The 20,533-nt window shown below is 35.3% G+C and overlaps 1 protein-coding gene across 7 annotated transcripts in view; it reads right to left on the bottom strand.

Annotated features, from left to right (window-relative positions):
* Positions 1-8,107: 8,107 nt before the first annotated feature.
* Positions 8,108-20,533, bottom strand: part of CCDC85A (coiled-coil domain containing 85A) — a 208,138-nt gene continuing 195,712 nt past the window's right edge. For 3 of the 7 annotated variants that reach the window (XM_053588882.1, XM_053588877.1, XM_053588879.1), the window contains 3 exons: positions 18,294-18,413; positions 14,379-14,477; positions 8,108-10,006 (listed from right to left, as the gene is read on the bottom strand). In XM_053588882.1, the coding sequence (XP_053444857.1) occupies positions 9,917-10,006; positions 14,379-14,477; positions 18,294-18,413 (309 nt within the window). In that variant the 3' untranslated portion in view covers positions 8,108-9,916. The remainder of the gene's footprint in view (positions 10,007-14,378; positions 14,478-18,293; positions 18,414-20,533) is intronic. The other 4 variants (XM_053588878.1, XM_053588880.1, XM_053588883.1 and 1 more) reach the window with 2 other exon arrangements.

Here is a 20,533-nt window from a genome sequence, read left to right as displayed (position 1 = left end):
AAATAAATAAATTAGAAAAGGAACATAGAGACCAAGAAAAAAACAAGAATTTATAGAAGCTAACCATGGAGGTCAGTCCTGCGTATGTGACCTGATTTCAAATGTGGCTCTGGACTTTCTGACAGACAGAAAAAAGTCCAAACATGCTAAGTCTAAACCCAGCAAATGCAAGAAGAGAGAAAAACCTCATCTCCTCCTGTGATTCATATGAAGCAACCATTTCCCAATTACAAATTCTAGACTGAATTTTTCACTTGGGAGTGTATATGAGACCTATTTTATCAACGAAAATTAGACTTGGAAACATTTCCAAGCAAACACGTGATCATTCCGTAAAATAGTACTTGGGTAAATATTTAGTACAATCTAGTGGGTGATCACAGTCTGGTGATCTAATTTGTTTTAAAGACTGTTTTAAATGACCAAAAGTAGTGAGTACCTGATCTTTCTAAACGGTTTTCATAGGCTTTTGTTAAGAGACAGCGGAAAAATCTGATTAAACTCTCTGGTGATTGAAACGCAAATTTCTATACTGACTGTGCATTGAGAAAAGCGCCAAATGCTTTGGAAACCAACTGAGCAGGTGAATAAACTTACTTTTTCATATAGCAGTTGATGAACAATCTATCATTCTCCTTTGGATGAACAGCTGGTCTGTCTATGCCCACAGTAGGCACTTGTTAGCAAAGCCAATATTTTTTGTTAGAAAAGAGATTTTAGATCTGATCCAAAACTTAAATAAGCCACAGAGGTTGACAACGTCACATTCAGAAAGTGGTTGTGACTTAGCAGCATTTTTTTAAAGTAAAGAAAATATAATAATGCCTATAATCACAGTTTCTATTTCTATATGACACTAAATACTTCAGCCATAGAAATAATAATAATAAAAGATAACATTATATATTAAGTTTATTTATATATGTAACATTGTTTCCAGTGATTTACATAAAACAACTCAGTTAATTTTCATAAAATACAAGTTAAATTATATATTGTGATTTTCGTTATACAGATAAAAATTCTAAAATATAAAGTTCAAGGTCACACAGCTAATAAGGATTGGAGTCCAGCCTTTCTAATCTCAAAGACTGTTCTTAATCACTATGCTAATGAAACCAGCTACAAGAAATAGAATGAAAGATATAATGAAAGTTATAACTGAGTATGCTTGCCTTCATTGGAAATTCAACAGGATACACAAACTAACTGTTCTTCAGGGTTACTTGACAAAAGACAAAGTTCTTATACCTCTGTAATAACCAGTTAGAAAAAATGTAATGAAAACAAAGATCCCATTCACAATATCAACAAAAACTATAGGACATCTAGGAATGAATCTAACAGAACATTTACAAGGCCTTTCTTCATGAATAAAACTACAAAGCATTATCAAAGCGTATTAAAAATCTGAATAACTTTAAAGATTAACACAATTCCTTATTCCTGATAGATAGATAGATAGATAAATCCAAATTCTGATCAAATGCCCAAGCAAAATTTTTCTTAATGATAATTGATAAATTGATCTCTAAAATTCGTATAGAAGTAAAAGTCAGTATTGAAGAACAAGAAGATATCGAAATATAAAAAAAAAGACATAGCAATTAAGTAACTAAGACAATAAGATATCGGAGTACAAATGAACAAAACAGTGAACCAGAGAATAGAAATCTAAGATTCGAAAGTACATTTACGTAAATACTTAAAAAAAAAGAAGAGGTGGAATTACAAATAAGTGCAGAAAGATAGGCTATTCAATAAATTGACCTGGGATAATATGGAAAAAGAATAATTAGATGTCTGTCTCATAAAATGCACAAAAATAAATTACCAATAGATAACGATATATATGTACATATATATATAATACATACACACACGTATATATATGAGATAGTAAAATTTTACAATTTTTAGAATAAAGATTACCTTTATAATTTTAGGGTAGGAAGACTTCCTCAAAATTCCCCCAAATCAAAAGTTATACATAGAAGGGTAGACTCAAAAGTTTTACTCCATAAATACTAAAAGCTTCTATATAATACCACAAAAATACTAGAAAGGTATTTGCAATGCATATATTCCACAAAGACATAATAAACAAAATACATAAAGGTCTCCCAAAATACAAACAACCAAGCAGAGAAATGGTTACAGGACATGAACTTTCTGAGGAAACCTTTGGACAAACACCTATGATTTGTTAACATCACTGGTGATAAGGGTGAAACAAAACCACAATGAGACACTATTTCACATCTGTCAGATTGGCAAACATTGTAAAAGGCCACCACATATTAAGTAAATGGGAAAATAGATATGTTTGTCACTCTGCTAGTAAGACACTGCGTGGGTCCACTCTGAAGGATAATCTTGCAGGGTCTTATACCTGAAGACGTCCATCCATACCTTGCAAGTAATTGGTTCCACTTACACTTCTGTATACTACAGAAACTCTGGCACAGGTGCCGAAAGAGAATTGCACACAGATGTTTCTTTAGCATTGCTTGTAATGGCCAAATAATCTGGAATAACCTATTAGTTTGAGTAATCATAAATTGCAGTATATTCTTATAATAAAAACTTATGCAGCAATAAAAACATATGAATGTGATCCACATGAATTAACACATGCAAATCTCAAAGTCAATATTAAAAGAACAGTTGCAGAAGGATGACATTTATGGAAATGTGTTAAACACATGAACAATTCGCTATATGTTTGCAGGCACATATTTCTAATTATAAAACCATGAATGGAAAAGATAAATACCAACTTCAGTATAGATTTTGCCTCTAGTATGAGAAAAAGGAAGGGGGCTTAACAGGGACTTTAAAAAGGGTTTTCTGTTAAAATTGAACCAGAGCAAAATGTCAGCGTTTGTTACACATTTTCTCTTTTCACTGTATTTTTGAACATTTGGAAATTTGTAAAAATTGGGAAGGCTTCAAATTCAGAGTGTTATTAACATCTCTGGGCCACTTTTATTCTTGGGAATTTTAATACTCTTGGGATTCTTTTTCTTTCCTCCCAGTCACATTGTCTCATCCAGAGCCTGGACTCACCCACCCTGGTCCCTCTGTGTCCCCACACCCTCTCTTCTCAGCTCCCACACAGCTTGCTCTGTTTTTACCCTCCCCTTGCATTGCAGCAAGCAGTCTTCTTATACTGTGAGACTGCCTCAGTACTGTTTCTTACCTTTTCCCCAGATGGATTGGAGGATGCAGGGGTCAGGAGAAGAGCAGAAAACACTTGGAAAGTACAACAACCAAAAGGAATGAGGAAGACTGTGAAGCCCCATTTAATAATTTCTTCTTATTCCTTTACATAAAGATAATATTGAACCTCTCTTTATGATAGTGAGGAGATCAGTTGTTTAAACACACTCTTTGTTCTTTATAATACACCTAAGCCAGTGTTTTTCAGTCTCTTTATCTCACAGCACACTTGAACCTATAGTTAAATTTTGCAGCACACTTAAATTAAGTTGATTAAAGAAAAGAATATACTTACTGTGCTTTGAACTTATTTCAAAAATAATTTAATTAATTATCTTTAACATTTTTCTTGGCAATCTGAGATCCTCTCACAGCAAACCAGTGTGCCATGGCACATTGGCTGAGATCACTGAACTAAGCCATCATCAGATAGAATAAGTTAAGCTCCAATTTTTACAGGAGATCATGTATCCAATTCACAATATTTAATATATATAATTTCACTGAGTATGATTTGGGGCAGTAACAGAATCCCAAATTAAACTGTTTTAAAACAACAAGGCAATTTTTAATCTCTGTATTTGGGAGTCCAGTGGTAGACTGGACTCCAGGCAAAGCATGATCCATGTTCCAGCTCCTTCTCTCCACTGTTCTTCCAGCTCTAGCCTTTTCTATGCTTCTTTCCTCAGGATGACTTCTCTAATGGCAGCCGGTGGGATTACTGGTACCAGACAACTCTTCCTTAGCACATCCAAAGAGAGAAAACAACCTTGGCTTTACCCATATAATAAAATTTCTTTCTGAAGAGTTTAAATGAGTCAGGTTAGATCAAGTGGCCACCATGGAAGCACACAAACACCACGTGTTGACTGGCTTAAAATTGGGTACCTAACCCAATTATTGGCAAGTAGGATGAGAATACCAAGGTGTGCTTTGTGTTGAGCCTTCAGATCAATCAAGATTCAACACTAGTTAGAAGATGAGTCTCCTGATTCTCTTGGGCTGTTTGAAAGAGGGGTGTGTTTCTAAAGCCAATGAAGGCTTGTTTAGGAAGAAGGAAGAGAAAATGAGTTCTGGGTAACCAATCATTGTGATCTCTACTTAATGGAAGGCTCAGATGGGACTTGGAGAATGGTTACCGTAAAAAGAATGAAAATCCTCTGGAGACAGTTGTCTGGTCTGTCAGAACTCATTCCTGCCTAACAGAGATTCTTAAAAGGTTTTTCCAAAATGTTATATTAAGCTCATGCAGTTGGTCCCTACCCAGCAATGGTACATATTAATAGAATCAAAGGCCAAACAAACTCAGACCTTTTGTGCTGTATTCAACTGCATTCTTGATGAGTATATGAATCTATTGCCATGGCAATTATGTTGTATGCTATCACTTACGAACAGGATATAGACAAGTACAAGACCTGGGATAGGAGACAAAATCCTCCTTGGTAACAAGACCAAATGGAATTATAAGTTCAGCATCAAAATGATGAGACGTGCTAGTAGGAGGCCTTTGTGTTTTAAAGGGACATTTTTGAATCTCAGTGAAATGATACAAACCACTTTTGGTTTATCCTTACTTCTAAATAATTTTTAAATTTATTATTATTATTTTTTATTTTTTTGCAGTTTTTGGCCGGGACTGGGTTTGAACCTGCCACCTCCGGCATATGGGGCCGGCGCCCTACTCCATTGAGCCATTAAGGAGGCTTCAACATTTAAAACACAAATAAAACAGGGCAATTAAACAACAACTAGGAAAGAGAAAGAGGAAAAGATAGAAGGTAGAAAGTGAGTAGGAGAAAGCTCTTTGGGAACTTTGGGATAGAGACTCCATTTATATGATTTTCAGACTTTCTAAAATCTCCTACTGAATTGTGACAAAATTTCTTGTCCTCAAACTCACTGAAATTCTCAGCAATGTTCTTTCTGCTATGTAGCCAGCATATTTTTTTTTCCACACTGATATTTTACTTCCAAGGTGTAAAATAATTTTTTTAATGAATGCAATTATTTGCCATCTTTCTGAGAATGTGGGCTGTACTTCTAAAGTCTTCTTACTTCTAATTCTTTCCCTTGGTATATATTCTTTTCTTTGTTGAGTTTTGTGCTTCTGATTCATGATCATGGCGTCCCTTCAATGTTGGGTGATTTTTAGTTGTATACTCACCCAAGTGTCAAAAATTCCTTATTGGTCTGCTGTGTTTATGCTACAACTTATTTGTAGGAGAAAGAATCCATGCTGCTGGGCTTGGAAGATAACTACGCCTCTCTAAATGTGAAGGGAATGATGGGACACACTTCCAGGAGGGCTATGTCGGCAGCTAATAATCTGGGAATGGGGGACCCCTTTCCTGTCGGACTCTAAGGACTTTTCCTTGCTTCTAATTCAAATGCCTTCATTGCTCTGCCTGGGAGAAATTATCTTTATTATTCTCTTCTCGACCCAAGGAAGGAGTGGTTACATGCAGGAGTCAAAATGCCTGTCTCTTCTCAGTTAGCCCACGAGTCCACACAAGGCATCTTCCAACTCTTCCTCCTGTGGAGCATCCTTGCCCCCTCCTTCTTCATCAATACTCTGCACTGTGTACTTTGAATTATGGATTCACTCTTCATTCAGATACATTTTGTCTCACTTCTTTCCAGGATTCATCATAACTGCTGGCCAATGGAGTACTCTATTTCTTATGGTCTAGTGGGATTATAAATTTATTAAAATATATGTTAAATCACTTTTAGTGTTTGAGGCAAGAAGAGAAAGCTGCAGCAAGCACTCATTCTGCCATTTAGAAATGGAAGTTTTTATCTTGTCTCAGTGACATGAAAAACAAATACATAATGAAATAATTTTGTCTTTAAAACATATTGTTTGTATGTGAGAATTAGACCAATTTGTTTGTATGTGAGAATTAGACCAATTTCCTTCCTTCCAACTACATAATCACCATCTGTGATTGGCCATTCTGAGGCCTATGATAGGTTGGATCATGTATAAAGGACAGAGCTTGCTAATATGTTACTGTGTACCTAGAATTCTTTATATGGTAGTGGACAGAGCCTCCAGTGTCAATGTAGTTTGTTTTTCTCAGCCTAATGATATAAATTGCCAGAGTCCACAGCGTCTAGGCTCCTATCCTGGAAGAACTGCTATCATTCTTCATGCACTGTCAAAACCATTGAACTTTGACATTACAGAGGTAATAAGAATCTTGCAACAACTCAGCAATATAGATTTTATCTCTATTCGGCCAGTGAGGAAACTGAGGCTCAGTGAAGTTCAAACTCACAGAGCTAATGTTAGTGTTAAATGCTGACCTTGCTGGCCCTAAGTCTGTCTCTCTAAAACCGAATGTTCTTTATTCAATGCTGCACTTAGTATACACTGCTTTAAGATGGGTCCAAGTCCAATGTGATGATTCTCTTCCCTAACTCTCACTTTATTTACTAACTTCCACCAAAAAAATCTCTTAATCATCTGAGGTTAAACTATGTGAAATTGCTATTTTTATAGTTGACAGATGGTCAAGGGTGGGCAATTTTATATAGTTCAACCTAATATACTGTCTTTAATTGTGTAACAGAATGGGGAAATTTCCCTTCTTTATAAGCCAAATGCTTACAAATTCCCCTTAGAGGTGCCTGAGCTTGCAGGAAATGTAAGCTTGATAATCCAGTTTGAGGTGGACACATCCTTCCCCAAAAATGGATTCCAAAGTTTCTAACAGAGAAATCGGTTTGCCCCTGGTGGTGAGGGGTAGATGAGGCAACAAGAAGCTTGCCACAGAGTACAAACTCTGGAAACTGGTGGTAATCATTATGAGGCTTCTGCTTCCTCAGATCAAGAAAGATGTCTGAGGCAATCCTATCTAGATCTCAAGAATAAAAGCAGCTCCAGCTGGCATCCCAGATACTACTTTCCCATGTATTTCTTGAGAATCAGGAACCAAAGCTGTGATTATTCCCATGACAGGGTTAGGTGTTCATTAAATGTTCCATTGAACTAAAGAACAATCATCCCAATTAGACTGTCAGTATCTCACTGGATGTCACATAAGATGATCTGAATTTTCTACAGTGCCTTAAGCATGTGCTAGAAATTTGAAAGGTATTCATTTAAAAGCATAGATTCTGATTGGCACTCTAACTATTTCTGATAAAAATACTCTGCCAAGGTACATCAATTAACCTTTGTCTAGGGAGGTTAAGATCATGAACTAATTAACTGGTCACACAAGATAATGGTGCCCTCATTTTGAATGATAAACGTATTGGGCAATAGCAAGATGCAGGTACTTGGCTATTTCCTCTGTCATTTAAAGGTGAAGTTAGTGCTAAATGTATAAAGCCTTATTCTACAGTCTAATCAGTGACTTGCAAGAAGTATGTGGGTCCTCCGTCAGAGCATGTTGTGTGTGAATGTGTGTTCCTATCTATGTCATGGTGAATGTGCAACATTACACCCTTCCCAGTAATGTGTAAGTTTCATAAATACAGAAGCCTAGTTTGCCATTTCTTTAGTGTTTCCCCTCCAGTATATTTCTTTCTGATGACCATTTTAATAATAAATTGATAATAATCAAAAAGGTTCATTTTAATCTATATAAAAAACTAAAAGAAGATTTTACAACAGAAATTAATTTTAAAATACTTTTAAAATATCATTCTAAATTTTTAACTATAAATAGAGAGTGGTGCAAATTGAGGACTCTAAATATTAAATATCTCATTACTCTGAACATTATAAATATTCCTTTGTTTCATGTTTAAAATAAGAAACCATCTGTATTAATATTATTTCCGCCTATCACGTAGGAGCATTATGATACATAGTGACCAGTAGAAATCTACTCAATTTAGGAAAACCATTTTAAGAAGATTAAAAACACTGTGAGATTAAATAATTTATTACCATTGCTAAGATGAACACATATACTTAATACTCAATTTTATGCAGAACTTTAAAAAAATAGTTTTAATACAGTATCAAAATTTACAGAAGTATTTTGTCAAAAGACCAGTGTCCCTTGTATCAGCTTCTGCAGGCTCTGCTGCAGGCACGAAACCTTGTTTTAAATGTCTTCAGCATGTAGGAACACAACAATTTTAGGAAGAAAGCTTTCCTAGGAGAGAGGGTAAACATAGCAAGCAATTTTCTCTAACAGAGTAATAATATTTAAAAATATAACATTTTAAAAGAAAGAGAGGCTTAAACTGTCACCCAGTTACAATAATTAGAGAGATAATTCTATAGTAAATTAATTCATAAATAATTTCTGAAAATAGAAGGCTGTTTTTTAAATCTCAGTAACATTTTTGAAAGCGTAACAATATTCCTTCACATTCCCCCACTGGGGACAATTAACACTGTGTAATGAGCCCTTTTAAAAACAACAACAACAGAAAATATCTGCTATAAATCAAATTTCAATAATTTAGGACATATCTGAAAATTAAATTGTTGTATTCCTACTTTTATAATCTTGAACTACAATAAAAACATAGCATTCTGCCACAGGCCTCTTGCACATTCATACAAGAAACTATTGTTGCATTTGGATAAACACAAAATACCTATCATAGCATTTCCAATACACACATTCTAATAATTTTTTATATATATGTGTATATATATATATAGCAAAAATAAGAAATAAACTAAGCAAAGCTAGCACACCTCTTTTTCAAACCTCAAGCAATCTGAATCAGAGCTTTTAGTCTCAATAATGAAGGTCATGCGTCAGTTTCAGAAAACATTAGATAGCTGCAAGAGGCAAAGAAAGCGTTTTCATAAATGCAGTGCAATATTTTAAAGTTTACATAAAGTTTATTAAATATACAGCATGTCTAGAAACTAAATTGTAGAAACTGACATTTCACAGCTCAAAACACTTAGAAAAATGTTTGTTTTTTTAGTTGAAATTGTTAATATTAACATCAATGGATACACTAAATGAATATGAAGGTTGGTATATTCCCAAGATATATCTTTATGAGAAACTCAAGATTGAAAGAAAAGATATATTTATTCTTGATCAATTGAAATAAATGGTACTCTCTGACACACACAGTCTACAAAGTCTTACTATCCTTCTAGCTGGTAGGGAGAATTTACGTGGTATTTTTAGCACCTCAACAGTCAAAACAAAACCCCAGAAATGTAATCTTATCTTGCATCCAAATTAAATGTGTGTCACAACCTAGTATTCTAGTTGACTGAAGTGTTAAGAGGTAGGTGCCCAACTCTTAGACTTGAGGACCTGGAAAACACCTTGTTATAGCTTCAATACAACATGGTAGAAAATACCTGCTGCTATAAGCAATGAGTCAACGCTGTCTCCTCTATGCAGATTTCCCAATAACAATATTAGATCTGGGGAGCTAAAAATATTCTAATTCTAATGAAAACACTGGTACCAAAATGATGATTTTTCAAAGCTACCTTGTTAGAGATCAACTGTTATAGATACTGAAGTGAGAGACACAGAATATTAGCTTGAGGAAGGAAGTTGTACGGACGTTTTAGAGGGGAGATATGTGCAATGTATAATCACTCATTATTTCGTAAGTCCAGGTTTGCAGAAATACACTTTTCTTTTTCTTCTTCTTCTTTTCTCTCTCTCTTTCTTTCTTTCTTTCTTTTTTTTTTTTTTTATCTCTTTCTGGCAGTGGTGATCTCATGTTTAAAAAGCAATGATTCTCACATTGGTCCTTTGTACTGGTTTCCTGACAAATGTTGCCTAATTCCAGGACATGAACCTGCAGCATCTCCAAGTTTCTTCCACACAACCTTAACAGAAAAAGAAAAAAGGAAGTAAGCATCTTACTTGTTCTCTTCCACAAAGAGATTCCTAGCTTCTAAGGGGAAACTATGAGAAAGACAAAGAGGTATGTGAAGACAAGAGACAAAATATCCGTATGAATGAGTGCAGACACAAAATAAAATGTGGTGACAAGCTCTGGAACACAAGAACTGCTCAGTAGATGGGACTATTACACCTTGTTAGGAACTAGGGTTAAAATTAAAGAATGATGTGTCAACTTACTCTAGTTACCTAAGTGGTCCTCCACTTCAGCTGCAGACAAAGCACCAGGGAACTCAAACAGTAACTCCCACCCTCAGAGATTCTGATTTCCTTGGTGGAAGTGTGGCATGAGTCACTGTATATATATTTTTGAAGCTCCCTAAATGATTCTAATGTATAGCCAGAATTGAGAACCCCCGAGGTAAGATCATTCTGGTTCCTATACGTGTATTATACATTTATAACAAAGAATATCAAGGTATTTAATCCATGGAGGAAAATGAAGAAGCTTTTGTTCTTGAGCTACTTAAATGCTGAGCTAGTAGTCTTAGGGTCATTAATAAGTTTCCCTGGCTTTCTCCACAGAGAGGGGGCCTAAGGTATTGCAAATGTTAGCTATCAATTCAGGAATCATTGAAAGAGATACAATTTCAACATATTAAAAACTTGTGCCATTTTAGAGGGACACTAGCAAAAAGTGAGATCAAGAATAAGTATAAAATCACTGACTTCACTAATAATAAATCAATATACTGACAAACAGTATATTGGAAATATATTGTTGAAAATATACAATTGGAAAACAAACATGCACACACATGAAGTGCACACACAAGAACAGCCATTCTCACTCTGGAGTGTTTTACTATCAGGATTATGTTCATATTGATTAATTCCACAAAAATTTACAGGGCTCTAACATGAACACAAAATCAACTTTTTCATTAAATAGTCATAGACTATATTTCTTTTGTTTGTTTATTTGTTTTTGCTTTTAAATAGAAGAGGATATTCCAGGAACAAGCAATACCATTTATAGCATTAATACAAAAGAATATAGGGTTCTGTCTGTCTTTACTTCCAAGCCAATGGGACTATTAATTTCTAAGTTTCAGCAGACAACACTACATGGCAGAAATGTCCTGTTGTACTCAAAGCCAGGTACAGTTGAGGTAAGTATTCCGGAACGGATTACATAGCCATGCATGGCTCAATCGTATGCAAGGAAGTCAGAAAGGACCATCCCTTAATAAACTGACTGCAAAGGTACAAACACAGAATCAGGAAGCCAAAGGGATGCTATGGATGTTTGCTTCATACGTTTTAAATATGATTGTTTCTACCCAGAATATTTTGAATGTCTGGTTTAGAAGCAAAGCACAGACTTGAAGACCCCAAAAGGATCACGGACACAAAACATTAGATGGATACAACTCTAAAGTGCAACTCTTTTAGAAGTATTCAAATATAGTAGAATACAAGGAGCTTCCCAGATATCTCTATCTGCCAAAAGGAAACTTTTAGAGAAGTCAGGACTTTGCAATAAATCGAAAACACTAAGGTGGACCCAGGAGCGGTGACTTGTTAGCTAAAAAAGCAAACTAGGTCTGTGTTTGGGACAGTGCCTGAGAAGACTTGTCAAATATTTCTACTGTCCTCAGGGAATTTACAAGAACTAAACAGATAAACCTAAAATAAAACCATTACTACAAATAGATAAATTTACTGCTTTTTAGGAGGAAGTATATTTATTTCTGTAGCACAGTTTCAGAAGAGAATAAATAACTTCATGCTTACTAACCAACGTGGGGGTGCTATGAACAAGAGTCTTTTCACTGTCAGGATGTCAACAACTTAGCTCCAAGAGCAAATGCCAGCAAAACTTCTATTATCCTAAGTTCTACCTGAGTTATATAACCAATCTCACATAATGAGAAAGCTTTTCATTTCTATGACATTATTGTAACAGTATATAGTTTCTCTAATACAAACCAAAGCTTCATGATCTTCACTCATTTTTAAGAAATCACTTAGTAATGGAACTGCTTTATAATTTGCATTTTCTCTATTCTCCGATATTTACAATACTTCATTTTAAACGAACACTTTGTTCTCTGGGCTTTTAAATTGTTTCTAAATATAAGACTGCTTAAGAATCAGATTTGTATTTGTATTTTTTCCTCAAATTTTGTGGATCAAAGACAAAAGTGAACAATTAGAAAAAAATGCTAGAAAACTTTTATAGGTAAATGAGGGCAAACTTTTGGATTACTGAAAGTATCTTGTATCTTGAAAAACAACAACACTATATGGAGTCTTTGAAAATATTTTTAAAATACATGCAAACAAAAAGATCAACACAAAACTAATTAAGATCCAATCCAGTGGTAGGTTTCTTTTGAGAGTAAGAGATCAATTTTCTAAGGAGGGAAAGGCAATGGAGAAAGAAAAGGGGGAAGGGAACGCAGAAGGGCGAAGAGGAAGAGAGGGAAGGGAGACGGAAGGGAGGAAGGAAGGGAAGGAAAGGACGCAGGCCGGGAGAGAAAAGGAAAGAAAGAAGCGGGGAAAGAGAAGGAAAGGAAAGAAATGACAAAGAAAACAATCCTGGCATGTCTGTACAGAAATGCTGGCGTTAAGCACAGTGGAGATGGTTCCCTCTGTAAGGTACAGTGCTTTCCATTCTTCAGGAAAGCAAATGGAAGCTCCCAGATTTACCTCAATTGAGAAATGGAAATAGTTGGTCCTTAAAGATCCGGACAGAATCCTGACTTTACTCTTCATTAGAAAACAGTTTGAGCAAGTCAACTCATGTTGACTCATGTCTGGATCTTCATTTCTTGAAATAAAATTTAAGTGTTAGGGGTTCACACCCGAATTGCCTGATGTTAAACTCAGACATCTGAATTACGAAGGAGCTCCACACAGGACTCCAGTGGAAAAACCACTGGAGAATGACCTCTACGGTTCCTTCTCATTCTACAATTCCCATGTCTGGACTTTCCTTCTCAGGGTCAACAGATGAAGGGCATTCCTAGGTAGGTGGATCAATTTTTTAAATTTATCCCAGTAAAACATTCAAACTGAAAACCCCAAGCAGAAGTTGAAAAGCTATAGAAGGCAAATAGTGGTACATTTAAAAACTGTGACATCTAGAACTAGTGACCTTTTGAAAACAGACAACAGATATGCAGAAAAGAAAAACAAGTAACTTGGAAAGGATCACAAAAGAAAAAGCAGCCACAACACAGGCAAGCAGGAAGCTAAAACTTTCATCCCAGTTCATATGAAATGTCCCTGGGATTCACGATGGAACATTTACTACTTCCAGAAACATCTCAAAGAGGCAGATAGATAAATGTGTGAGAATATCTGGTCCTACCTAATAGGCCTAATGCTAAAGAACATTTCTAAGGCAATTTTCATATCCTAATGGAGAAAGTATAGGAGGATATGAAGATAAAAGTAAAATATAAGTTAATTTAAAATATAAAGTTAAATATAAATTTAATTTAAATTATAAATTAAAACCAGTGCTTAACATGATCAGGGTTTAACCACGATTTCTTGCTTCTAACAAATGGCTTCCTCTCCAAAATTCCATTTATCTATTTAGAATTTCACAAATTATATTCTTGGTTAAATGACATATCCCATGCATATTACTCAAAAAATTACAACTTAAGGATTAATAATAAAATCCAAACTGCCTTAATGATTACATCAGATTTTCATCATGAAAATAACTTTTCATTCCTTTTTTATTGTGCTTTTCTCCGACATCACAGATAGATTTCTATATGACTGTCTCTGAAGTTCATATCTATCTAGCTCACCTTACTTTTTTCTAAGTTTATGTCAACCACTGAAAGTTAAAAATATTCTTCATGACATGAAACATGCTTATAAAGAACTAAGCAAATATTATCTAGGGAGATGGTGACTTTTTTCCCAAGAACAGTTACAAATAAATCTTAAGAAGGCTGCATTTTTTCTGTTTCTCTCAGGTTTTGAAACACTGACCTTTAAAGAACTTCTTAAAAGTATTAAATAGAAACCCAATTATTTTATCAAAATTAGTAACAGCATTTTGGAAAATACATTTATTATTTAGAAATGTTCAAAGATTCTTCTGGACTATGGAATTGGCTGATCATCTCTGACCTGAATATTATGTAACATGGTTATTAAAAACTCCAATAAAACATACTAAAGAAAAAGACTAAAAGAAATTGCTTCTATTTTCATATAAAAATATAAAGGCATTTGCTCAGCATTTTAGAAAGTATTCATAAAGCAATAACTAAGCTACGATGTGGCTTTCAACACAAAATACACAATAAAGCACATTAAACTTACATTGCACATTTCTCTGACTATAGCTTTTTCTGTCTCACTAAGGTCATGTTCATACTCTTTACCCTGTGGACGATCTATAGTTTCCTGAACATCCAAGACCTGGATTTGTTGAAAAAGAAAAGCAAATTTCACATGGAAAAAAACTTGTTAGTTATGATAAAACCATCAAGGCAAGGAGCTCCACTTTGCAAAACCTTTAGTTTTCTCCGTGTCTGCATATCAGAGTGGATTAGTATATGGCAAAATCTTTTAAGAGTAGTTGATCATTCTGAAACCTATTTGGGATGAATTCTACTTCATTTTCAAGGGCTACTAAAAGCAATCCATTTATCACTAATAGTCAATTGGGTTTATTAATGTCTAAAATAATTAGATGCATTTACTTTAGTAATTAAGATAACCTGACTATGTCAACCATTTGGAAATAGTCAATAACTTTTGTTTATTCTGTTGTAATGAAGGACAATATAATTAATTATATGCCAAGCAGTCCAAACGATATGTAGACATGGCCTACAGAAAAGACGGCTAATAAAGATCATAGTTGACAGGTGATTGGTCTGAACCCAGGAAGATACACATCTACTGACCTCACAATTCTCACGTGGACGTGTTCCTAGCACCTGAGAAAGGAATGCAGAGACGGCTCTTTTATGGTGGCAAAGAGAAACACTTGCTCCTTATACAAATATTTGAGCAACATGTTAAATATTTTTCATCAGAGCAAATTGTCTAGGGATAAAACATTTTTAAACCATTTTAGAAGCCCATGTTTCCAATTCTCTAAATTATCCCTAAATGTATTGAAAACAATATACCTTTTAAAATGGGTAAGTTTTCACATGGATATTTTATATAGTACAAAAGGGGACAAAACCTTGAGTACTGTTTGTTACTTTTCTTGGTATCAGCTTATAAACCAAGGCATCGATGTAGTATTAGAAATGAATGCTTTTCTTAAAAGCTCCTATAGAATCCATTCTAACCTATGACATTTCTAAACTCATGGTCAATGCTGATGGCCCCACCTGAAGGTGTCACCTGAGAATTTGTGCCAATGAATCAAATTAAATTATGTAAGCATGAAGTGAGACCTTCCTGTCAAGTTCATAGATACCATCTGAGACCAACTGGAGTTCAATCCTGTAATAAATAATGGAATTCACAAGCTACTCTTATTAATTTAAAATTTATAGCCATTATTATTATATAGATGACACCTCTTTAAAGTCCTGATACTCACCTTGGATTAGAGTCAATTCACATTCTTTACATATTTAGAGGAAATCACTGTGCTCAGGGAATACTCATAGAAAACTTAAGGAGCTCCTTGAACAACCTCATTTGCCTGCAAATTTGATTTGTAATGCACCTCAGAAGTGTACTTCAAATCAGTAATTTTTACTAAATGAAGTGGAGCTCCAATTAATAGTTATCATAAATTTTAAAGCAAGAGAAGTATGAAGTCATTACAAATGGGCTAATTTCCTGAACAAATCATGACCATAGAATTCATGAAAGCCTAGAGTTTTCTTTGAAGTCCATCAGAAAGTGAGAAACTGGGCCATTGTCCTAATTACTTCTTTCAGAATAAATGAATCTCATGATATAAATCAGCTGCAGAAAGATGGCTTTCAGAAATAAAACGTGCCAAGTGGCTACAATTTTGTTTTTTACATTGAGATTTTCTTAAGATGCATTTCCCAAAGACTATGTTTGCACGTATTTCTGTTTCACAACACAGTTCACTCATGGAAGCAAACACATTTTACATTCAAGGGCCCCCAGTTACTCAATCCAGATGCTTCAGCTGCTCTGTATCACTCATCTGCCAACCAAGGACACTTATGTGGACTAATTACAACATAATACCTCCCTCTCTCAAGATAAGATTGTATATGAATATTAGAGAATAAATTCAAAGAAAGTTGAGGAACTCATCCTTGCCTTCCTCTTCCTTTTAGGCCACAAGAACAGCTGCACGGAGAGATTTCCATGTGACCCTCTATGCTGATCCAATTCAAACTGTAACTTGCCATTTAATAAGGCAACAAGCCGAAATGGCTTTCAAATAGTTTAAATAGAAGGGCAAAGTGGTGTTTTTGGAGCTGTAATTCTAGAAGATTGAAGTTAATCTTTGGTCCATTTTCTACCTCCGAAATGTTTTTCAGATAGCTAGGGTCTGTTTCATGTTCAAGTGCATCCAAATGCTACTGCAGACAACGTGTTGTTTTGTCTGTGGACAAACCCACAACCACTAGACGCGGGGCAGTGCCCCTCCTGCTGGTTGGGCCTTTCCAGGAATTCCTCTCAGTTGCTCCCTTTGTAAGTTACCCCAACCAAGAGAGGAACTGCCAAGTGCATTGCCACGGACCATACCATGGTTCTCCTACCTTCCCTCATCAATGATCAGTATTTGTTTGGAAAAAGCAAACTTGTTTTATATAAACTAAAGCAGAATATACTGAAAGAATAAAATATGCTACAACAAAATCATCGCAAAATCAAATAAATACGTTGAAGTTTTCATCCACTTATTTGCTTTATGTGTGCCACAGAAGTGTGGCCTACTCCAAAAGAATGTATCTTCAGCCTGACAATCATTTTGAAACGGGAACAACTTTAAGAGAAGTTGTGCAATTTATGTAGCAAAAGCAGAACTGAAGTATTCTATCTACTTTATGGCTCATAAAGGTTTCATCAAGGTTCTTAGGAATTATAAATAAATTTGGGGCGCAGTGTTTTATACCTTTGAATTGATAAAATTTCAAGGAGCTGTCTTAATTTTTAATATGATTTTATTTCCAGTGTTAGTTTCTTCTATTAAGTGTAAATATTTATGTAATTCATTTATTATTAATTTAATTATAGTGCTTCCTTCAAAATTTTACTTATTGGAAAGCTCATGATTGAAAAAGAGAATAGGTGGGTGGCACCTGTGGCTCAGTGGGTAGGGTGCCGGCCCCCTATACCGAGGGTGGCGGGTTCAACCCCGGCCCCGGCCAAATTGCAACAAAAAAATAGCCAGGCATTGTGGTGTGCGCCTGTAGTCCCAGCTACTTGGAAGGCTGAGGCAAGAGAATCACCTAAGCCCAGGAGTTGGAGGTTGCTGTGAGCTGTGTGACACCATAGCAATAAAGTGTGAGACTCTGTCTCTACAAAAAAAAAAAGAGAAGAAGAAAAAGAAGAAGAAAGAAAAAGAGAATAGGTAGATGATAGATTTTGTAAACTCATTGGAAAATGTGAAGCAGAACCCCAGAATAAATTAGCTTTATGTACAAGACCATATAAGGTCTTTCCAGAAAGTATCCAGCCATTGTTAATACTATTTTTCATATTACATAGCCAGATACTTGCCAGACAGCCCTTAGATATCTATTTTCTCCTGTTCTGTAAAGAAGTGTCAACTGGAGTTTAAGGACCTAATTTCTACCTAGCAAAGCAAAGAGTAGTTTTTTATTTATTTCAATACTGTTTTCTGGTAAATTGCATAATGTCTTTCAATTGCATAAAGATACAAAATGTGGTATTCTTCTATATTTTCATCACCTACTAACTCACTGCATTTTAAGACATCCATGCTACAAACATTGCACATAAAATACCTATCACAATATTTTACACATACGGATGTACATGCACAAACTTCAGCTTCAATGCAGATAGATATGAACCACATTACTCAAAACAAAATGACAAAGCTAGAGATTCAATTATCATAAGCACTCATACTCATTGTAAGTTTAGAAAAATTAAAATCACATTTCAAAATTAAGATAAAAAGGTTCCACTATAAGGGGTCAAAAAATAAAGTATTCTATGGTTAAAAGCAAGACTGTGAGGACTACCAGACCACAGCGAACAAGCCACGACACAGCTGAAGCTCTGGATAAATGGCTGGACACGGTCGGTTACCTTAAGAGAATGTACCACAGGTTCAGGCTGCTGAGCAGGTGTGGTGTGTCCACTGAAGCTAGCTGGAGAGTTGGGTGAACTGTTACTCCCATCAGCCCCTGATGACAACCTAAAAGAGCCCTTAGTAGAAAATCAACAACTTTGTTATTAAAACAAAAGTCGTTTACAACTACATAGATGTCATTCAATATTCAAAAATTCGCTGCCAAATGAGAATTTGCCCTTTTGTTACTTTTTCCTATCCCAAAATGCTATCAAGTGATTATGAAACGCACTTGCTTCTTGACCAGCAACAAAACTTAACCAAGAGCCATCACCATATACTTCCAGGTGTCATCTCTGATTTAACAAAGATAACAAGGAATGGCCCTTAAGAACATTTCAAGCATGATTTTTGACACTCAAGAGTAGGGAATTCCCGAGTTTCTCCATGGCTGAGTTAAACATGCTCACCCAGCAAGCCAAATGCCATATTGCTTATGTCTCAGAAGATGCAGACACATCACATTCCTACATTACAGAAATGTGTCTCTTATAAAACTCTTCTTTGACAGACGGCCTACAGCACAGACTTTTCCATAAAAACATAATCAAATTCAATTTTAAGAAACAATTTTCTCATTTTTCTGGCTATTTGAAAAATGAAAAACAACATAAATATGTCATATATTTTTAGTGTTTAGTGATTCTTTAATTTAAGTGAGAGACCAGATTAATTTGGCACGATTAATTTGACATGTGCAGGCCACAGTCATCTGTTCAAGAATTGGGCATTTCCCACAGGAGTCTGTACTTATAAAGATTGCTTGGGTAAAGAATAACAGATTACCAAGGAAAAAGAGAACAGAAGTTGTCTACTCTCTTGGAAAAAGCAGTCAAATGGGAATTTTCCAAACCTATTTTTATGTAGTGTTGTTATACTATCAGCAGGCCTGAGAGATTCTAATATCTGCTTATCAATACAAGTACAGATTTTTCATCTCTAAAGATTAATAACTGCTCCATTTAAATTGCTTCTATCTAATCCCTTGAGTAGGAGCCACTGAAGGTGTATCATATGTGAACTCAAAAGGAGAAGAACAGTAGTTTGAAACATTGATTTACAGCATCTCCAGGAGAACGTTTATGCTGTACACTTTAGAAATGAGAGGGAAAAGCGTCTCACAGTAACAATTACATGTGTGAGTTACCTGTAAACCATGCTTTGTAGAGAAATTCACAATACTCATTGATTGCTACAAAGATATGTAATTTGAAACATTTTCTTCATTCCTTTGTTGCTGTCATTTCTATGTCCTTGAAGGTTCCCCTTGCCACCTTGGAAGTCTACCGAGGCCACATTCTTTACCCCACTCAATGAGTTGGACAATCCAATCAGGTGGTGCCTCCAGCCTCACTCCCCCACAGCGAGAGGAAGCAGTGGAATAAGGCACGTAGGGGGCTTCTTTAGCTTCTGTTCTCTGCTGCTACTAACACTTAAATTAATAGCACGTGCACAGCACCGCTGATTATAACATTCCCAAGTCCCTCTGAGAAAAGAAATGATAAAATTTGTTTTCTTGTATTTGTTATGCAGATTAAAATCAGACATAATAATGCCTGGTACACCTAAGAGAAGGGAAATCATTTGAAACTTAAAGATGGTTAAGGAACATACTCTCCCCCGACTCCTACCACCTGATGGTTCCAAAACTAAGGAGTTATAAATAAAGGAAGTTCTTCCTCCCTGAATAACTCCAGTTCTCTACTATTCTTTTCCTCCTGGTCCTATTCTTATGAACTCTTTTTAAACTATCTTGAGGTTACATACAGGTCACTTCAAACCTCTCATATAGGACCCACCATTGCAGTGCTCACTTTCCTGTGACTAGTAATCTCACTTAGTAGGCAATAATCCTCCTTCCTGGTCTTCCTTTCAAATGCTTTTCCGCCCAGCCCTTTTGTTTGAAAGGTTCTCTTCCTAGGTCTATGAATAGTAGCATATTTTTGCGTGGGCATGCACCTGCTACCTTTTAGGTATTTTGGCTTGAGAGCATTTCTAAAATCAATATAAACAGCATCCTTAATACCAATCATCTGGGCCATTTACCATTGTTTAAGCTTGAGGAAAGCCATGTTCTAGTCATATCTATTCAGAAATGAATAGCTTTTTATTGAAGTAGTTTCCTTTAAAAAAAAAAAAAAAGAAAACAAAAGAAAAAGGCTATAGTAGGCTCTTACCTAGAGTATACAGTGGGGAA

This window comes from Nycticebus coucang, chromosome 4 (genome assembly GCF_027406575.1).
Source record: "Nycticebus coucang isolate mNycCou1 chromosome 4, mNycCou1.pri, whole genome shotgun sequence".
Classification (NCBI taxonomy): Eukaryota; Metazoa; Chordata; class Mammalia; order Primates; family Lorisidae; genus Nycticebus; species Nycticebus coucang.
The sequence above is the reverse complement of the archived record's forward strand: the minus strand, read 5'-3'. Positions and strand labels throughout refer to the sequence as shown.